Source organism: Microtus pennsylvanicus, chromosome 3, assembly GCF_037038515.1.
Source record: "Microtus pennsylvanicus isolate mMicPen1 chromosome 3, mMicPen1.hap1, whole genome shotgun sequence".
Taxonomy (NCBI): domain Eukaryota; kingdom Metazoa; phylum Chordata; class Mammalia; order Rodentia; family Cricetidae; genus Microtus; species Microtus pennsylvanicus.
In genome coordinates this window covers 127,547,719-127,569,002 of record NC_134581.1, presented here as the reverse complement: position 1 = coordinate 127,569,002, position 21,284 = coordinate 127,547,719, and the positions used below count along the sequence as shown (strand labels likewise).

At 39.7% G+C, this 21,284-nt stretch overlaps 1 protein-coding gene across 10 annotated transcripts in view; it reads right to left on the bottom strand.

The window, feature by feature from the left end:
* Positions 1 to 21,284, bottom strand: part of St18 (ST18 C2H2C-type zinc finger transcription factor) — a 251,543-nt gene that overhangs the window by 70,729 nt on the left and 159,530 nt on the right. For 8 of the 10 annotated variants that reach the window (XM_075967088.1, XM_075967085.1, XM_075967090.1 and 5 more), the window contains 2 exons: positions 18,417 to 18,471; positions 16,115 to 16,145 (listed from right to left, as the gene is read on the bottom strand). In XM_075967088.1, coding sequence (XP_075823203.1) covers positions 16,115 to 16,145; positions 18,417 to 18,471 — 86 coding nt within the window. Of the gene's footprint in view, positions 1 to 6,276; positions 6,314 to 15,598; positions 15,644 to 16,114; positions 16,146 to 18,416; positions 18,472 to 21,284 lie in introns of those variants that run through there. The other 2 variants (XM_075967094.1, XM_075967095.1) reach the window with 2 other exon arrangements.

Here is a 21,284-nt window from a genome sequence, read left to right as displayed (position 1 = left end):
TGCTTTTATCTTCCCTCCTTGCATTCTGGACAGAAACCAAGGTCAATACACGACATCATCTGGCCTGCTAAGAGCAGAAAAGGCCCTTATGCCAAGCGAGCTGCAGGACCTAGCTACTATTCATGGCAGGAGCTAGAGGAGTACATATGGGCCGGATCCCAGGGGTGCTGGATCAAAGGTATGGAACATCAACTTGGATAAGAAGTTGGTGTGGAAGCCATCTCTCGTGTAACAGGATTTAACACCCTGTTAATAAGTCTGGGGATGGTACTTGCAAACTGATAAATTGGATCTAGGCTAGAGAAGCAGCATCTAATTCTAATTTAGAAATTCTAGAACTGCCACTGCAAACAATAGAAGAAAAGAGAAGAGGGGCATGGCCATTTTTGGAATGGATACATAAGCCTGGAAGCCCACTGTGTAAAAACCCATTATCCCTTGCCAAGTTTGCAGGCCTGAGGCCCTTCTCAGAATCTAAGTGCCGTGATTCCCTGGGAGGGAGGTCCTTACCATGGTGATGTCTTTATGGCTATTGTTTCCTTCACCTGCCACCCTGATGATCTATGACAATGTACAAGGAGAACAATTACTCTGGTGAGGAAAGACTGCACAAATATTTCAAGAACTATTGCAGTGTTCACATTGAGGCCCAGGGGATGAAGCTACATCAAGAACAAGGTTAGCAGTCAGAAATCCCTGTGATAAGAAGGGGAAATGAACACAATCCCATCCTTAATAAGCCACGTGCAATCGATGACTGCAGGGGAATGGATAAATCAGTTTTCTTGAATGAAATAACACTGGGTATATCAAACATACTTCAGGACAATAGTAGTTGGCCAAAAAAAAACCAAAAAACAAAACAGAGTCCATCAACACAAAACAGATTCTTGTTTTTGTGTTTGGAGAAACTTTTTGTTTGGTTTTGATATTTTTGCCTTACTGGTTTTGCTTGTTTGTTTATTTTCATATTCATTTCCTTGGGTGGGGAGAGAGAGAGAGGAGAGAGAGAGAACAGAAGAGAAACAAAGACAGAGAAATGGAGATGGAGAGAAAAACAGAGAGAGATAGAGAACATGAGTTTCTGTAGGTGGGAAGGATCTGGGAGGAGATGGATAAGGGAAAACATGATCATAATTTATTATTTGAAAAATTCAAATAAAAACAGAAGAAAAGACCCTGATTAGGAGAGAAAGATGGAGGCAGGTCATAAATACAGCCCTAGAAATGCCCTGCTTCATGGCCAGATGTCTAGCGCCTGTGTGCATATTGGAAGAGATAAATATGGGCTTCTGAACTAGTGGAGTAGCAGTTGATTGACTGTAAGCAACAAGTAGAATCCTCAAGAATCACTAAAGCAGTAGATCTTATATGAAATATTGTGGGTAGGGCCAATTAGTACCACTTTTAAAACAGTAAATGGTTGATGCTTCCTTGGTTTTGATTTTGCTTTGTTATTTGTTTCTTTGGGGACAAGGTCTCATGTAGCTCCAGTTGATCTCAAACTCTTTGAACTCACTATGTGCTTGAGAATGACCTTAAACTTCTGATTTCCTACCGTCTCACGATAGGTGTGCACTACCACATTGAGTTTATGCAGTGCTGACATCTCCAACTGGACTAGTTTCCCAGTTGGTGCTCCCGACTTTTTAAATTAATTCTCCAAAGTAGACTCTACTACTACTAATGGTCCAGAACAAATTCAAACAAGTAGTCATTTGAACTGCATGTGTGATACCAGTGCAGGATACTTGCTGTAGCAATTAACATCATTTTAAATTTGAAAAAAAAACTAAAATACATCCAAACCAGAAAGACTTTAAGCATGAACATGACAGACATTATAGCTGTCCTCACGTTACATGTCATGTTGAAAACATAGATGCAGTCAAAATTTTGTGTAAGATCACCTTTCTGAACTGTGTGTAAGTAAAAGAGAGCCTAAGTGAATTTTGTGTTTAGACTTGCATCTCATGTCCAATGTGACTCGTTATGCATATGCAAATAAACCAAGATCTGTGCTGCCCTCTGCCATCTGAAAGGATCTGAATAACTGAATTAATGTGCTATGCTGATTACACAATGCTAATGAGAGGAGATGAACAAGAAAGAGTGAGTATTAGAGAGGTCTCTGTAGAAAGAAGGCAGAACATGCAGCCAACAGTGATCTAGAGTATGAGGGGAAATGTTTAGAGGCTCAGTGATCTGGAACATTCCTACACACACTCATTTCTTTAAAATGTTAAATGTTTGCATTTTACATTTCTGACCACTGACAAGGAAATACCAAATGCCAAATTGGCCCACCTATGTTCTGGGGATAGCACATTCTACACTTGGGAATACTTCTGAGAGACAGGGTGTTCTAGAACCTGCTATGAGTAACTACACTATATGTTAGGCTGCAGCATGATCAGCCCTGTTGGGCATACAACTTGGTAGAACCTATTATTGGTTCAGAGATAGCTTTGGTAGGAAGTGATGCTTCTGGACCTTTAAGGCAAAAAAATAATGGGAGAATTACACTGAAAACTCACAGAGTACTAGAGCAAGGATATCTCAGCAGCAGAGAATTATACACTGTTATTATGAAAGCCTGAGTAGACACATTTGTCAGGGGTAATCATGAGCTGAGGTCAGAGTGGATGGGCCATTTAGAAAGGCAATAGTCACTGATGCAACATGGGTAAAGACATAATCATCTATGTGCCAACACAGTAGGTTTCTGTAATATATGTTGATTATCTTGTTCCATCAGAATATTCATTCATTTTTGGTCTTGACTATTCTGCATTTGGCTTAAAAATTATGACATTTAGATTACAGTGACATCCTTAGATCATTGTAATAGCAGCCAACTGTGAGGCATTTATTTATCAAGAACTTTTAACCAATGGCTAGAGAGATGCTCTTTGGTTAAAGACATTGGCTGCTCTTTGCAAAGGACCTGGACTAGATTTCCAGCACATACATGGCCACTAGCAACAATCTGTAAACTCCTATCCAAAGAGATAAGTGCCCTCCTTTGGCCTCTGTGGGCACTAGGCATGCATGTTGTACAGACATACATGCAATCAAAACATCAATACATATAAACTAAAAACAATGGTATTAAATGATGAACCCCTAGTCAAAAATATAGAAAGTATAAACATGATGAGAAATAATGCAGTTAAGTTTAAAACAAGTGAACCAGGCAGTAAGTTGTAGAGGAAGAGGTAAGTTGGGACAGGATGGGCAAATTTCCTCCTGTCCCAACAAGATATGCTTCTAATATGCATGCTTATTTATAGTGATCTAAGGAACAACTTGCAGAACTGTCAAACAAGGTGCAGTTTTAATATCGTACATTTTGTATGAGGAGCAGGTTATCCTAAATTTCCGCTAAAATTTATGAGATAATCATAGACCTACTTTTTGTCCACACCCAAAGTCACATCTGGTAAAATACTATGTTCTCTGCACTGATTTTTAACTTGAAGAGCTAGTCATTTCCTGGTTACTTCCCTGTGGGTGCACTGCTATGTGGTAGTGAAACATTTCTATTTGTTCTACATGTTCATGATAGCAGGAAACAGGGCCCTGATGTGAGATTCCTCTCTGAATGCCATAAATACCACTAGCTAATAAAGCAATTGTTTGGAGCCTATAGCAGAGCAGGGCAGAACAGGACTAGGCAGGCAAAACTAAACTGAATGCTGGGAGGAAGAAGGCAGAGTCAGAGGGAGAAGCCATGGAGCCACCACTGGAAATAGACGTGCTCAAACTTTGCTGGTAGGCCATCACCTCATGGTGATGCACAGATTAGTGGAGATGGGTTAAGCTAAGTTATAAGTGTTAGCCAGTACGAAGCTAGAGCTATGGGCCAAGCAGTGATTTAAATAATACAGTTTATGTATGGTTATTTCAGGTCTGAGCTGCTGGGTGGCCAGGAAACGAAAAAGTGGCCTTCCTTGCAACAAGGCCCAAGAGAAAGCTAAAGTCCTATGAATGCATTTAAAACTGGCCTTTTAATTCCTACAAAAATTAATGGATCACACAGAATAACAAATTCACTCTTATGCCTTGATTCTTGCAAAGCTATGGTTCATTGTACCAGGACAATCCCTAGCTGATTTACTGGAATTTCTTTTGAAAGTTGATGATCATGCTCACATCTACAGATGCTGTTAGGCTAGCGTGTATCCAACAACAAACCTGTAATTTCAGCTTCTTCCACTACCCATGTCATAAATTCAGTGTATAATAACTTGTAGCTATTTATCAATGGTTAGTTTGCTGTCAATTGGCAAAGTTATTTGGTATGAAATTTTTTCTTTCCGTAGGGCCAGAGTTAATAGATAATTTTCTATTTTAATTGGGATTAAGTTTAAGGTACATTAAATCATCTCTATAACACTCACAATAGAAATTTTTCTTAAAACACCCAAGTCATAGTCTCCCCCAAGCCATTGCTCTTAGTTACCCTCCAGAACTTGACAATAAGACCCTGTTGCTAAAGACACCATATACGTAAGTCCATAAAGCAGAAAAACTGAGTTGGTAATAACCTTAAAGCTTCACCCATGACTGGTTAGTTTTATGGTGCTGAAAGGTGCTATGCACCCTACCAGAGGAGAAAAGTAATGACAAATCTTACACATACAGGAACCCTGTGAGCTACAATAGTAATTGTCCTGTAAGATGTGACCACTAGTGCAATAGTGGCACAAATGTAATGGGAGTAACCAACTCCATTCTGGTTGGATTTAAGACCTCCTCTATATCTCACACTATTACAGGGCGAGAGCCTGTGACTAGATAGGATCATAGGCCCTAGGAAGAGCCTACTAATATCACTCTGCTAAATAGACATAGTATTAAAACCATCCAGTGACTCACAGAGTAGTGCATCTTTCAACCCTTATCAGAGAAGCTTTTTCATACAGTAGACAGTATATAACATTAATACCCACAACTATTGAATCTACAGAGAATAAGAGACTATGGAGGGCTCAGTCCTAAATGGGACCTCTATAGCAAACCCTTTAACCCAACACTCAAGGATTATATTTGAAGAGGGGTAGAAAGATCATTAAGAGCCAGCAGTAATGAACGACAACAAAGAAACCATGCTTTACAGCTACAACAAGGCAGATGCACATTTGAATTTACAACAATTATGACAGAACAAATAAATCTTGTGTAAACCCAAGCCAGATAAATTCCCAGTATGAAGGTGAGGAGGTAAATAGATATGTTTTGATCTTATTTGTAGAAAGATTGGCATTTGATAGCTGCCAGAATAAGAAGAATCAGTTTTCTTTACAAGTGTTATTCCCCTCCAGCAGGGCCCAAAATAAAGAGATTTGGGGAACACCGATTGAATCTGACAGTGTAAAACAAAACAAAATGCTATAGAAAGGAATACAAAGTTGGGTGGATCTGGAGGAGTTAGAGGTGAATGAGATCAAACTATGCTGTATGAAATTCTCAAGTAATTAATAAAATATTATTTAAAATATTTAAATCATTAAAAACCACATTACAGATTCTTGTGTGAATGGAAGGCAGGTATTCCCTTACTATTAAGATGATTCTACTTGACAAAGAAAAAGTCAACATGTTCTAAAAAGCTCACCAGTTGTTGACTTTTGCTTTGTGAAGCAAAACTCAAACTCCACGGAGTTACAATAGAAGGGCTTTCAGACTAGAAAATATTATAATCATCAGTGATTAAAGTACAGATGTCTTCCTGTTCTCCAAGACCAGAAATGTGGAGAAGAGATGAGAATGCAGAGGAGCAAGGATGTAAAACGTGAGGTGGAAGGGAAAAGAGTGACCACTTAGCCCATGGGCGCACACATGTATGCGACACAGTAAGTAAATGCCTGGCAGAAACAGCATCACAACAACTGAGGGAGAGAAAATAAACCAGAACAAACGGCACCCCTTATTCCACTAATGCAGTTTAGAAACTCAGATAAAGTACTTTTCCAAGACCACATGTCCACTTCACACCTGCAACAAAAATATCCATTTATTTGTTGACATTTATCTGAATGTAGAGATTTTATCCATAAATACGCCCTTTGCTTTTGTCATTACTCCTGTACTAAAAATCTTTGGAACAGAGAGATATGCACAAGGTCTTTTTAAATGGATGTTTCCCAATTGTAATGCTCCCATTTATCCTCATCTTCACCAGTGCACATCTTAAGTCATTTTTCAGTCTTCATCACATCTGAGTGGAATTTCAAAGGAGGAAATTGTGTGCTGAAACAGGCGAGTGCTCACTCTGTATGGGCCGTCTCCTCTGACACATTGCTATACCCTGCAGATAGAATTGTGGGTATGTGAAGATAAATGCAAACATGCCAAACTGTGAAATACTTTAGCAGCCAAGTATCCTACTGAACTAGAAACAGCTTCTAGAGGCTGTCTCTAAACTCAGTTTTATAACTTGTTCCTATAATTGTACCACTTGAGACTGCAACGAGGGAATTACCTCAAGTTTGAGACTAATAGTCTGGACTATATAGGGAATTTCAGATCATTCTGGGCTACAGAGTAAGACTCTGTCTAGAAAAACCAAAATAAGTAAGTAAATAACAAATGAGCTTAAAAAAATAGTAAAACCCGTCTTTGATTTAGAAGAACTCCAACAAAAATGACATCGGCACATGGTGTCTGTACATGTTGTTCACGGCTATTATAGCACCTTTGGGTGTCTAGATCTGCCTTCACACACCATACCTGAGCTGCTGATGCTATCCCTCCTTGCCTACTTCCTTCCTTTTCTGGGGGCCAAGACAGATTATGCTGATTCTTTGTCTGCTTTCCTGGCCTTAATACTCAGGCTGTACCTTGCTATTTCTATTTCATCAGTGGCAGTAGTAGGAACCATGTTGTCACTAACTATTCTTGCTTAATATTTCATAACATGACTTCTCCCAGTTTATTTTATTCAGATCATTATACAACTTTTCAACTCTTGAAACTTGTGGTTTCTAGATTTCTCCAAGACTCAATTAAAAAGTGAAATAACCTTGCAAAGTATGGAAAAGTGGGGCCTTTACGGGGTAATTAGGACCTAAGAACTCTGTCTCCACAGGTATAGGGGAGTTATGAAGAGATTTTGTGTCCCTGTCATCTTTTTTGGCATGTGATATCTTCTGCCCAGGTATGGTGGAGTACAAGGCTCTTACTGCAACTTTTTAAGCCCTAGATCTTGATTTTCCTTGCACTTGTAATTCACTCAGACCCACACTATTCTCTCAGGGAAGCAAAGCACGGGACTCTGACAACATTTGGGGTGTATTCTCTGCAGTATTCTTTTGAATACTGCAGCTAGCGCCTCATAGACTTCTGAGCTGGTGTTTGTCTAACTGGTGTGGGTAGCAGCACCCACTTCATGGTGCTCAGAATCCAGTGCGCAGGCCGTGCTGAGGCGTGTTCACAGTTCCTGAGCACAGGTGGCGCTATGGGCCTGGGTGGAGCGGGGAGCTCCAGAGTCTCACTGTATCCTGTGACGTACATGCTCATTGGGTAGACTTCTGAAAGCTAGTCTGTAAATCACTGTTTGTAAGGATTCCTGAATTAAAATGGTGAGATGACAGTGTTTGCAACCCTTGTCTACTCGTCTGCCTGGCAACTGCTCTGCACCTGTTTTAGACAGGGCAATGAGTTGAAAATCAAGGCTTAAGTGACAAAAGCACAAAATTATAAAAGGCAAATCTAGTTCTTAGCAAATACAGTTTAAGAAAATCTTAGTTATCTTTTGCATGTGCATGCATATGCCATACCACGTTGTAGCAGTCAGTTCTCTCTTTCCATTACGGGTTCTGGGGATCAAATTCAGGCCATCACGCTTGATTAAAGGTAACTTTACCCACCAAGCCTTTCTCTTGAATACTATTTTCCTATTAATATCCTGTCAAACATAGCCAGTAGAACTCCATCCAAAGAAATGACAAGAACTGTGCTTCACAGGGACTCAAGAGTCCACATCTGTACTTAAATACTCTTTCTTTGTAACCTGCTTTCAAGCATCTGAACACATATCAACCAAGAAGAAGGCTGTGGGGAGCTTATGTCTTATAGTCTAACTTAGCCCATCACTAAGCAGGGCCTGCTCTGGGTTCTGAACTTGTAAGTTAGTCACACTCCAGCGAGAATGGGTTGCTTCCGCCGCTGTGTTGTTCATAACAGCCAGTTTTATAGGAATCCTCAAGCACTAAAGGCTGTTACTTCTTTAAATCATTTCTATCTCTCATAATATTTTCTGAAGCTCTCAGAATCCCTTTCTTTATTTGGCATTTTCATTAGTTCTATCCTATATGAGGTAGATATTATCAGTGGGGTAGTAGATGACAATTTTCACTGTCACAAAGTAAATGTCATAAAAGTAGCATACTAGAAATAATGTCAAAACACAGCTAGACTGCAGGACAGATTGTGACTTTTTTCCCACAAAACATAAAAGTGAAGGATAGGAAAAGCTATGGAGTGGGACTTGTAGATGCAAAGGTTGCATCAGGGAAAGTCTTGTCAACAGGGAGGCAAAGTTAGGTTTTAGAATAAGCAAGGGAAGGAGCCACATAGTCAAGTGAGAAACAGCATCCCATGGACTTGGAAGCACAGGAAGGTCTGAGACCATTGAAAGCTCCAGGACAGGGGAACTGGGAAGGCCAGGGATACAAGTGCAAGTAGAATGGCCAATTGCCCACAGTTTTGGACAGAGAGGTTATACCATATGAAGAAATGGGTCAATTCATAAATTACATTTTCCCCCATTTACTAACATGAGGAAGGCTAGGGGGATCCTTGATTGGTGAGAGAGGATCTGGTTGCAAGTTTGCATATACAAAGGAACCTCCCAGGGACCTCATTTGGAGATGACTGTGCAGCTGAAGTTCAAGAAAGTAGGGAGAGCAGGAGATGTGGATTTATTTTCATGCAGGTGAAATTAAAGCCCAAATGAGATCTTCAGAGAAGCACGGGTATAGAAAATGATATACCTTGAGGAACCCAGTGTCCTCAGACTAGAGAATCAAAGAAAAGCTAGCCATACGTGGTAGAAGAAAATCCACATACCTGCCATGTTGAGAGAACATGTGTTTTTGAGAATGAATGTAGAAAAGTGGCCTTCCAACTGTTTCTTTAAGCTCAGTGATCCACCCGCACACAGACCCCTGGCTATGTTGTGGAATCTTCATGCAAGAAGGGCTCAGGATCCGTGATGGTGCATGTGTGTGTGTGAGGGGGGCTCTCTAGCTATCACCATGGACACTGTGAGGAAACTGCAGGCCTCCCTTAGTCGTGCTAACCTGGAGTAACAGTCGACTCTGTGAGTCCCCCATCAGGACGGTTCAGAGACTCAGTCTGCACTTGATTTGGCCTGAGTCCCAGAGGTGCCTTTCAAATCCCACCTCTGAGAATCACCCCTCAGTGAATCTTTGGCAGGTGGGAGTTTGTTTGCTGTTCGGATTCACTGGGAGGACGGCAGCACAGCTAATGCTCAGGCGGAGCTCTGTCCCTGTGCTCTGCAGCACCACCTGCCAGCCTCAGCCCTTGACTTCTGTGTGTTCACAGACTTTCGTGGAGTATTGGCCTGTGCGTGAGCTACCTGTCCTCAGATCCCTTCGCTCAGAACTAGTGGTGTTTATTTCTGTAAATTTTGTCTTCTCTTCTTAACTGAAAATGACCAAATCAGACCACAGGTATTGACAAAAAGAGAAAAAAAAAGTACTCACTTTTACATTTGACACCACAATACATTAAAAGAAGATAAAAGTTGTTATTGATGGTATAAAAATAAATTAGAGACAAATATACACTGGCTGGATTATAACTGAGGGGCTAGTAGAAGCCTTGCTGTCTAAGTAGCCTTGGCTTTAACGGAGTCATGGCTAGATTAATATGATAGCTGTCGTTAACACAATTTTATAAATTTTTCTCAAAAAAATTAAGTAAAGGTACAAGGCAGTGGAAAGATTTTAAGAATTTGGAAAAAGAAGCATGGCAGGCCCTTTTTTAAATTGAACTTTTTGAGAATCCCATACATAAGTGCTATAGTTACATAATTGATGTGGAATTCACCTCTGTATGCTGTGACTATGCTTTCATCATTTCTACCTCCTTTTCCCCTCTAAATCCTCCCATGCCCCTACACCATCTCAAATTCATGACCTCATTTAAATTGTTTTTACATGCATGTGTATATTTGTGTGTGTGCATGAGAGAGAGAAAGGTTCAGCAAGCTGAGTCCATTTAGTGTTACTCATACACACACACACACACACACACACAGAGAGAGAGAGAGAGAGAGAGAGAGAGAGAGAGAGAGAGAGAGAGAGAGGAGGGTGATGGTGACCACCTGGAACTTGATAGCCTATCAGGGAGTTTATCCTAGAGAAGAATGATTCTCCCTCCCTCGGCAACTATTAACTGACTGTTGCTCTTCCTCAAGGAGTGCGGTCTTGTGTGGTTTTCCCCCATCCACTTCTAAGACAGTTGGAAAGAAGTAAGAGGCTAAGTAAATTTTTTTTTTCAATAAACCGCCAACATGATTTATTCTAAAGACGAATAGAGGTTAATGATGTAAGAGTGTTTTATTTCTAAATAACATACGGATACACAGAAGAATGTATTTCCTTATACTTAAAGAAGTGCCTGTTATATAAAGAGACAGAGTTACATAAGGTTGATAAGGTTTTTATTTACTTTGTTCCCTTTCTCTTGTCTTTCCCATCTAACTGTGCATTTGAAGGCCTAGAATCTGCTTCCTTTTCAATGTGCAGACAAATGGAAGAGCGGAACAAAAGGGCAATGAGTCAAAGTAGCTGGTGCTTTAAAAGGGAGAAGTAGAAAAGCTTTGGGAACACAGGAAGGATGTATTGGTCTGTCTAGCAGGTCACGGGGCACGACAAAGACGAGATGCTCTGAGTCCTAGGCTGCAAAGAATAAGCACAAATCCCACACAAGCAAAGACAAAGGGACGGATTCTGTTAGCCATAACCTGTAGCAGGATGGAGATACAAAGAGTATTTTGCTTTTTATTTCACGGATATACTTGTCCTTATTGTTGATTGCAGCATTGCTCATAATTAAATTACAATCTCAAAAATAGACAGAAACTACAAATATCATTACCTCGATTTTCACCCATTCCCCTGCAAAGGAATGGGGAGGAAACTCTTCTTACAAGGAAGAATTGGGGATCTGATTGAAATACAATTTTGGGTGAATCCTTAGAATAAAAATCTGAAAGTCTACATCTTATATCTGCTGTGAAATGGCTTGAAGACATTAGAGTGACATTGTTCACTGCCTATGGGAGCACTTTGCTCCCATCCTTCTGAAGATGCTGTCACCTGATCTCATGGGTTTACTATGTTGTCCATTATGAGTTCACTGTATCAACACTACATGGGTGCAGATGAAGGAGTGGAGGATAAATGTCGAAACACATTCCTCCTTTGCTTATGAGCAGGAAATTTAGCAATGTTCTGAAAAATATCCTAGTAAATTGCAGATGAATCCACACGATTAAACTGAATACAGTCTGGTAGTGGAATTCTGCAACAGTCCTGGTTTCTAGACATGTTAATTGCTTGGCTCTAACTATGTAACAGTGGGTTGGCAGAGGCCACTACTTTCCCTGGGATAGTATGTGAGCATGAAAGGAGGAGATAAGAAAGACATAACACACTTTTAATTCACAATTTGTTTTGAAGTTTCTTATTTTTATGAGCATTTACGTTTTAGCTCCCTAGTATTTTCTTGCAGGAGATATAATGTAACATACAACATACCATGGTTATCAATGTAATCACTATACACACACACACACACACACACACATACACGCACACACAAAACCATGCCTCAGTATCCTTGGGTTACAATTTCCATAACCTCTCTCAGAGACCAAAACCTGCAATGCTTAAGAGTCTTGTCTAAAATGACAGAGTGATACCACGTGTCCTCTACATACCCTCCTGGATGGTTTACATCATGTCTCGATTACTCATAAGCCTAACACTGTAAAAGTTAAGAGATTAGCTGTTGTATGGCTCGGGATGAATAAGAGAATAAAGTCTGTAGAGCTTCAGTCCCTGGCAGGCTCGAAGAACACATGGGCGATGGACTAGAGGACATTGAACTCATGGGTCACTTGTATTTGGTTTAAGGGTACTAGATGGGCTAGAATTTCATGTCTAGCCAAACACCTCTCTCACAATGCAAAAACAAAGTTCAAGGCCCTTGATAGCTCACCAGTAAGGAAATCAAAAAATACAGAAGGGATTTGCATCATTTCTTAACATTTTCATTTAGATTTAAAGCCACAGCCAACACATGGAAACAAGCAAAAGGTGGTGCTTTCTTTGTAGCTGATATTCCACGAGTAAAGGAATTGTAGCAGCTTGATTTTTAGCCAGGATATACTGATAAAGCTTAAGTTAATGCAGATGGGACACCAAGGACTGCCTCCACAGCGAAGAGTACATGGTGGTTACAGGAGGGGATAGGCAAACGGGACCTGTGCTCTGCCTTGGAACCCTCTACTCAGCCAGACTGTGCTTTAAGCAGGTCCTGGCCCTGTACTCAGCTCAAAAGCTAGGTGCAGCTAATATCATTTCTCCTGACTGCTTCACAAGCTTATTGTGTGGATCTAATTAGACACCGTATACATTGTTTCAAGAGCTGATTCAACATGGACTGATTCAGGGTCACTCAGTAACAAGTTCAGTGCCAAATACTATCAAGTTCACAAATACAGGAGAGTATTAAAATAGTCTACTAAGCTTTTTTATTAAGCAACAAACTTCATCTTCCTGTAAAAGGCTCCTCTGATAGATATTAAGATGCTTTTCTATAAACTAAATAAGTTTCTGTTAATATTTCCTTTAGTTGTTACCTAGAGTATAGAAATATTTATGCAGTTTTAATATAATCTTGACTACCAATGGAAGTGTTTTTTTATTAAAATTGAATGTGTAAAATATTAAAATGAGACTGTACTTAAAAAATTTTAAAACAGAACAAAGAAGGATACCATCTAACTATATAAGTTAGAAAAGTTTCACTTATATTCAAAGCATTAATTTTTTAGCTTATTGATTAGAGTTTATAAGGTACTCAGCAACTTAAAATGTCAAACATGGGGTTTTAACAAAAATAAAATAGTGGAGAAAATAAAGTAAGAAGAGACATCAAACTAGACATTCCATCATAACACATAAGCCAACAAATTGGTAAGCAGCAGTAAACCGCAGAAGGACAGTAAGGCCTTGTCTTCATTTGTCTCTCTAAGGAGTCTCATAAGCAAGTCATTTTAGAGGCAAGAGTGTGCCCTCCTAATTAGAGGAAGGGGTGGACTGACTGCCAACGCTAGGCAGTTAGCAGTATTAGCAGAGGCAATTCCGGAATAAGGAAACGGTAGTAAGAAGAGAGCAACGATAATTCAGTGGTTGTGATTGAGGAAGACAGCAAAACTCTCTCTGTGCCACCTGTAACATGAATGTGTTGGAGGAAAACTGGAAATGCTAGTAAGGGTGATGATTAAAGGTGGGCCTGTGGTTATAAATTGCTTTTTTAATGGTGATGGCAATAGCTGACATACAGAAAAATAAGAAGATGAAATGTCAGTATCAACTTTTATTAGTGCCATGAACAATAAATACTATGTTGAAATTAGCTTCATTTGTATCGTATTTTTTTTCTTGTAAGTCGTCACTCTGAAAGCAGGAACGTGCGCAGTTCATTTGAAAGAGAACTATATAAACCTACTAGCATTCTCTATAATCATAACTTCTAGTCTGGGGAAGCCTTCCACGTTTCTTATCGACATTTACAATTCAGACACATGGCTGTGATGCTCAATTGCAAAAAACCCATGGAGTCAGTTAGAAGTGAGCGTAGGGAGCTGGACACCAAAATTAAAAGGACACCAACAACATATGTATTCATTAAGATATTTACTTTACCCTCCTCCATAAGATACATGCAGAATGGCAGACAGGGTCTATGTCTGGGTCAAGTTAATCTGTAAGAAACAGTTGGGGATCAAGAAGCCCAAGCAGGGTATAAACTCCGACCAAATTTAAGGAAGTACTCTGTTGAACTCATTCTCATTAAAAAGGCCAGAAAAAGTGTGAATTTCCCCAGTCATAATTGCCTTCTTTCTGAATTCCTCTATTAACAGATTAGGTAAAATGGAATATTTGATATGAATAATTTTAATAGAAATAGAAGACAAGGAATTCTTTATCCAGAAATAGACTTTGTCAAAGGCTGAGTGCCATGCTCTGAGATTTAGCCTCCTGAGGTGCCAAGTGATGGGACAGTACCTCTGTGATTTCCACCCTAGCCTGGATTGGTTGTGGGTGAGAGAGAACACAGCCCAGAAGAGAAACAGACCTGTGAGCCAAGAGTTAGGATGATGTACTAGCCGTGTATCAATGGGATATTTGCATAAGCTCTTAATTTCCATGTATTTTTCTGAAAACTGCAGCCATAATATTTTATATCTTATAAGGTTACTGTGAGGATTAAATGAAGTATTTGGATGATAAAATTAGCAGCAGTTGGTATATAAGACCTCAAAAAATACTATTATTACTCTAGTCGTTAATACTAATAGCATACGTAAAAAGTAATTTCTCCACAACGTTACATAACACATGTCCCGCATTTTGTTTCTCTCTTTAACTCCACCTGCATCTTCATCTGAGGTGAACACTCTGACTAGGTCAATGCATGCATATAATATCTTCACATTTCTCTCGCTTTCAAGGCATTTTTTTTGAGGCCTATCACTTAAAAGGTCCCTTTCCTTTCTGTGAATGGTTTGGAACCTTAAAAGTATTGTGGTTACTGTCATAGGTATGCCAGCCACGTGGTGACAAAAGATGGTACCACAAGCATCGAGTGATCTCCTGCCCCTGGATCATTTAAACATCCGCCTACCAACTCAGGAATTTTAAACAAGAGAAGGTTTAACAGGCAAAGTTTTAAATGAGCCAAGCCATTTCATGCTTTATACGTGATGGTTCCATACTGTAATCTGGCCCAGGTGTATGTGCCTATGTCCTGCTTTTATTGTTCCAGCTTTTAAATTCTTAATGATGATATCATTAACCCAGGCAAACCTATAGATTTCCTGCTAGCATTTTTTCATAAAGAAGTACACCAGAATTCCAAACAAGCAAATGAATTGATGCTGGGACAAATTCAATCACATAAAAGAGGAGGCAAATAAGAGCCTAGGATAGGTTTCAGGGAATTTCTAAGCGCAGGGCCTGGGATAAGGTGTGCAACCTGTTAATATGTCCCTCTGTGGTGAAAGTAGGTCAGACATGTTCACACTCCTTTGTCTAACATTCCCGAGAACACAAACAGAGGTTTCTGAGTTCGGAAAGCCAGGCCTGTTTATGGAGGGGTGGGGGGACTTACTGGATTTGCAAGAGCAATCGAGCTCCTCAAAGCAAGTATTTTCATACTGTGTTTTCCTCCACCAAAAGACCTTTCTTTTCTCTTTGTATTTTACTTTTAAAGTTTATACTTTGACAATAATTCTGTGAATGAAACCCCAATGAATTTCTGCATTACTCACTAAGGTAGCATTTTTCAAACACTGTCTGTCCAAGTTAGAATACCTAAAATGGAAATAGAAGAACCTGCTAAAAAACAAGTCAAATATTTTCTACTGTGTAAGTTAAAAATTGAAAGTAGCAGCTGTTGGAAATATCTAATCATTTTTTAAAAAGCTGAATAACTTAGAATCTAGGTAATTCACTCATCAGTGTCCTGGAGCACCAATGTAAAATCCAGTCACACATGATATCCAGGCATATGGAAAAGAGGTGGCCAGTGAAGAAAAGCAGGTAATCACTGATATTATACAAAAAGTCTTTTTTTTTTAAATTAGGACATTAGATAAAGTATTTTCAGCCCGATTATCAGTACAGCTGCTGCTCTTCTCTGCTTCCCCGAGGGTTAGAAAGAGTGGAGGTGAAGTTCCTCTTTGGCTTGCTCCTCATTCTAAAGCAAGGAGGCTGGAGAAAGACAATTCATTCTAAACCAATCTAAGCAATTCATATTTGAAAGACTCATGAAGGGGAGATCTTACCTGAGCTCTTGGATCAGAGAATCCATTGGTACTGTTCACAAAAACAAAAGTGAAGGAGAGAAAGAAGGAAAGAAGGAAAGAGTAAAGAAAGAAAGGAACAAAGATAGGAAAAGAAAAGAAAGAGTCTCAGTTGAGTTTATTTTTTAAACCGTATGACTGAAACTTTTCCCCTATCTAGAGATAACACTAGTGCCTGGGTAGGACAGACACCACCTGGCTTCTCACTGAATGGAATGGGTTTTCTTTCACTATGGTTGTTTTGGAAATAAAAAAGCAGACAACAGAGCCCAAAACAGACTCATTCTAGGTTTGGTACACTGGGTGGTCTTGGCTCCTTGTTGGTGAGACTGTCCAATGACCTGAAGTTAGAGGTATGTTGAAAAAAAAATCAGAAACAAGAAACCTTTGGTTTTTTTTTCTCTGAATTAAATGTTTTCTCTTTCTTTCTTTCTTTCTTTCTTTCTTTCTTTCTCTCTCTCTTTCTTTCTTTCTTTCTGGATTTTCAAGACAGGGTTTCTCTGAGAAACAATTGTGGCTGTCCTGGAACTCACTCTGTAGAACAGACTGGCCTTGATTTCACAGACTTCAACCTGCCTCTGCCTCCCAATTGCTAGGATCAAAGAGTGCACCACCACCACCAGTGAGAAACTATTTAAAAGAATTTCAAGATTACTGCTTTTATTTATTTATTATTTACTTTTGTGGTTCTGGGGATAGGTCTGTGGCTCATGGAGTCTACGCAGGCGTCTACTTATGTGCCGCACCACAGCTCTGTGCATCCATATTTAATACCCGTAAGCAAGCTTCCGGAGGGAAATGTTAACTTCACTAGTAAGTGCTTCAAGCTGATCCCAAACAGTTCCTCCATACGGGAGACAGGAGCAAGCTCCAGCACTGTTAATATCAACAGCCTTTCACAAGAAGGAGCTTTGAATTTCTGCCTGAAAGGCTGGGAGCTCAAGGAAGTTGTGTTGATAAATACCTGCCTACACAGGGGTAAGCAGCATATGGAGGGAGACAACAGGTGGCTTCCCAAATTACTCATGCTTCACAAGAACAGTAGTTCACTTCGAAAAGAACATGTTGGCTCTGTTTAAGGCTGTGTGTGCATTGCCAAAAGTAAAATAAAATAAAAATAAAGACCAAAGATATTTGCAAATTAAAAGACCCACATCTTGAAAGTGTGGTAGAGTAGCATGCTCTGAAAGCTCCAAATAAGAGACACACAGTCCAATCTCTAGAATCCTGCCATCTAGAGCAAGCACGAGTTTATTCTAATTAAGGAGATAAAAAAGAAATTGACTACTTTTCTTAAGTATATATCCCATTGTGAAGTTTGCTGCACAAAAATTTAATGCCCTAGAAAACACATTATGTCAAATTTAAAGATACAGGATATGGTTATTTCAAAAGTCATTTAAAGTAAAACTAAATACTAGTACAGGGTAAAAGCTCTGTTTCAGTGGACAAAAGTCCATACTGTACACAGCATTACTTTGCATTTGGGATGCATCGGTCAATGGCAACAACTGCACACATTTTAACTAAAAAATTCATTCTTGACTGAATGAAAAATGCTGGTACTCTGGATTTTGGTTAAACAAGAATTAACTACATTGACTGCATATGTAAACACACAGCTAACAAGCATACTGCATTTGGGTAATCACTCTGAACTCCCAAACCTTCCCAGGAAGACAGGGTCGCAGGGCTCAGCTCTCTCCCGCATGGGCATGGACACCAGAAGGAAGTGTGAAGGACAGCTTTCCAGGATGTTTTCAGAGCCATGGCGAACTAGTTTTCCACTTAGAATTCAGGGTCACAAAAATATAGCTAATTATAATAAAAGTTATTTTCCTTGAGGGGTGTAATTGCCAGTCAATCCTGTTTTCCAGCTGTTTAGATCATCAAGGGCCTGTTTATATTTCAATATTACATTACCATCTGTTGGTTACAAAAAAAAAAAAGAGGGGTAGCCAGCAAGTTGAACCTTCCAAACATTACTTTCTGGAGCTGCCTGGAACTCCCAGCAGGAAGAATCAAAAAACAAATGTTACCGTTTCACTTTAACTAAGTAGGGACTGGGACTACTAAGCCAGACAGCATAAAAATAAAATTCAGCTTCAGCTGTAAACTAGGAATCCAGTTTTTGTTCTCGTCACTAGAGAGCATCACTTTTGGTACCCAAAGGTTTCTGTGGAGCATCCCTCACTGACTCTTACTACACACAAGGGACTAGCACAGGCGCTCCCATCCTTCACGGTGTGGTAGGCAGTGTCAGGGCGCCTGCTCACTAACTCACCTTCAGTTCCTTTTGAGAGAGTAGGCAATGATTTATCCTCAACCTCCACATCCATCTGTAATGTGAACACAAAGTACGGAGATCATTACTTTGTCACTGATCAGACTGTGAAAACATGTAATTAGACATTCTGAAGATCTTTATGAAGAGCCTTCCATGCTCCTGCATCCCCTTCTGGATCTATGGAATCTGGCTGACTGTTGGAGAGTACCACCGAATTTAGAGACACATCTACAGATGCTGGAAACCAGAGATGCTAACAGCCAGAGTGCAGATGGCCTTGGCCACAAGTGTTTGCTAATGATTTGCATACTTATAGAATTCCAAAGACTGAAAAAGGGTTGTCTCTTCGACAGTGCTTGCGAAATGAGAACTCCAAACAGAAAGACAAAAGATCCAGACTTATTTACTGATTTCAAATGCCTTCGGCTTTCTAGATGCTTTCTGAGTACACATCTTCTAAGTTAGGAAAAACAAAAGCCTATATAAAAATGCAACCCAAAGACAAATGCTTGTAGTGCTCCCCCTCCCCCCAAAAATACCATTGGGAGTTATAACTATCCACAATGAACTACATTTACTCTCTGAATTCCTGAAAAATTACAGTCATCATATCACTCAAATGTAAAAGAAACATAAAATCCAAGTGAGGTTCATGGAAGTACCAAATTCCCATCATTACTGAATATTTTAAATGTAATCAAACAAATGATCAAAGGGATACAAAGGCATTCAAAGCCTTCTGTTTTCATATACTTTGACCCCAAGACATCTACCCATTTTGCTAGAACCCACAAATAACCTCTCAGTTTAATTCACTTTTGCACATTTTCAGAATTCTTAAATGTAAGTAAGCTGCTTTGCCTGCGGAAAACGAGAGACAGGCAGCAGAGATGCTCTGTGGCTCCGGTCCTTAAAGCCCGACACGAGCCGTGGCAATGTGACTGCCATGGTAATAGGAGCTAGGCTCCACTCTCGGAGGCTAGGTTGTGATTGAAGGCACTGACCTGCCATGGACTTATAATAGGGGAGCAGGTGTGGCAATGATGGACTTTAATTTCCTTTAATAAACCTTTTATGTGCCACACTTTTACTGCCATTCGACGCTCTCCAAGGTCCTGCACATAATAGGTTCATTACTTTTGATTACTATAGTCTATTGAGACAAACAACTCGAGAACACACTATATATTATGTTCAGTTAAACCAATATAGACTATTTATCCATTGTGCATTTTTTCACCTGCAACACTACAGATGAAATTAACAACAGCTCTCGTAAGCTAAAACTATTAAACCCACCAGAACTCTTTTGTCATTGCTTCATAATAATAAACCAATCGTTGAACTGCTTTTTAAATTAGCAAACAAAAAGTGTTCACGGCTTTGACTGAACAGCAGCCGCTTTAGTCTAAATAAAATGGTTCATTGTTATAAATATTTTAAAAGTACACAATAAGAGAAAACAACAATAAAACGGAGGTGGTTTTTTTCCTGTTGATTTTCTTTCTTCTGAAACCATATGAGTTTATGGCAGATGCCTAGGATTAAAAAGGCTTGGTTTACTTAGGATGGCAAGTACTGCATTGTGAAGTCCCCCTCCTCCCTGGAGGATCTCTGCTGCATATAAAGTGGCTCAGCTCATGCAAACGTAGCTCTGTGGGCTACACAAATAACTAGATTAAGGGAGATCAGTAGCATGTGAGGGTTAAAATGATGAAACACATCACATATTTCTGAGGAAGCTATTCCCATGGGCAAGAATTCACATAAAGCAAGACTATTATTCAGCAACACAGGTGCTATTAACCTTCCCTAGACACTCTTAAAATGCCCCCAACACGAAGGATGGTTGAGCTCCATGAGTTTCTTTACCAAAACTGGAACACAGACTGCCAAGAGTTCCAGAAGGCATACAAAAAACTTTCAGAAACTAGCTAAAATGCAGTATTCTTTTTAGGAGCTTTGAGGAGTCAGCCATGGATCTGGGCTTTATGACCACCTTACGTGGCCACCTCTTCACCATAGCCACTGGGGGAATGCATAAACACTCCTTGACTGCTCTTAAAATCTCATCTCATACCCATTTTGCTGAGCTTTCTTCTCTCCCTCCCTTCCTCCTTCCTTTTTCCTTCCTTCCTTCTTCCCATCCTTCCCTCCCTCCCTCCTTCCTCCCTCCATTCCTGCCTTCCTTCCTTTCTATTTGGTGTAACTTATATAACCGCTGTAAGTGTTAGTAAGTTTTGAAGTTGAAATTTGGGCCTAATAACAGACATGCAATGGAACAAGGCTATAAATTTATAGGATATCTCCTTCACCCTCAAGAGCAGTGTTAAGTTCAGTGTCTGTCATTGGGAAGTAACAATATCAGAAACTGAAAATACATAAACATTTCTTTTTTGTGGAGAATTTTAACATTTGTGAGATGTCTTTTTCTTCTCTTCCATTCTAATTCAAAACCATATTTTATTGGACCATGGCAGAGCTCAGTAGCCCAAAATACTATGAAAACACACACACACACACACATGCACATATAAAAATAGATACATCAGGTCTTTACTCTCTAGCACTTTATATCTGGGAGCAGGAACTTCTAAATGTTCTTCATTTGTATTATTCCCAAAGGCCTTGATACACTGCAAAGAACACGGGTGGTTTTTCTAGAGTCAAACCTCTTACTAGGGTAGGTATCTTGCTCTAGTCACATAATTCAAGGTGCAGAGACCACTGTGCTGCGCATGTTTGAAAACTTGGGGTAGAAGAGGTTACCATCCTGTCCAGTTCCTCTTGAGTTATAAAGTAGACATCTGATTGTTACATGAGTCAAGAAAAATGACCTAAATAACATATAATGCAATCTTGAAA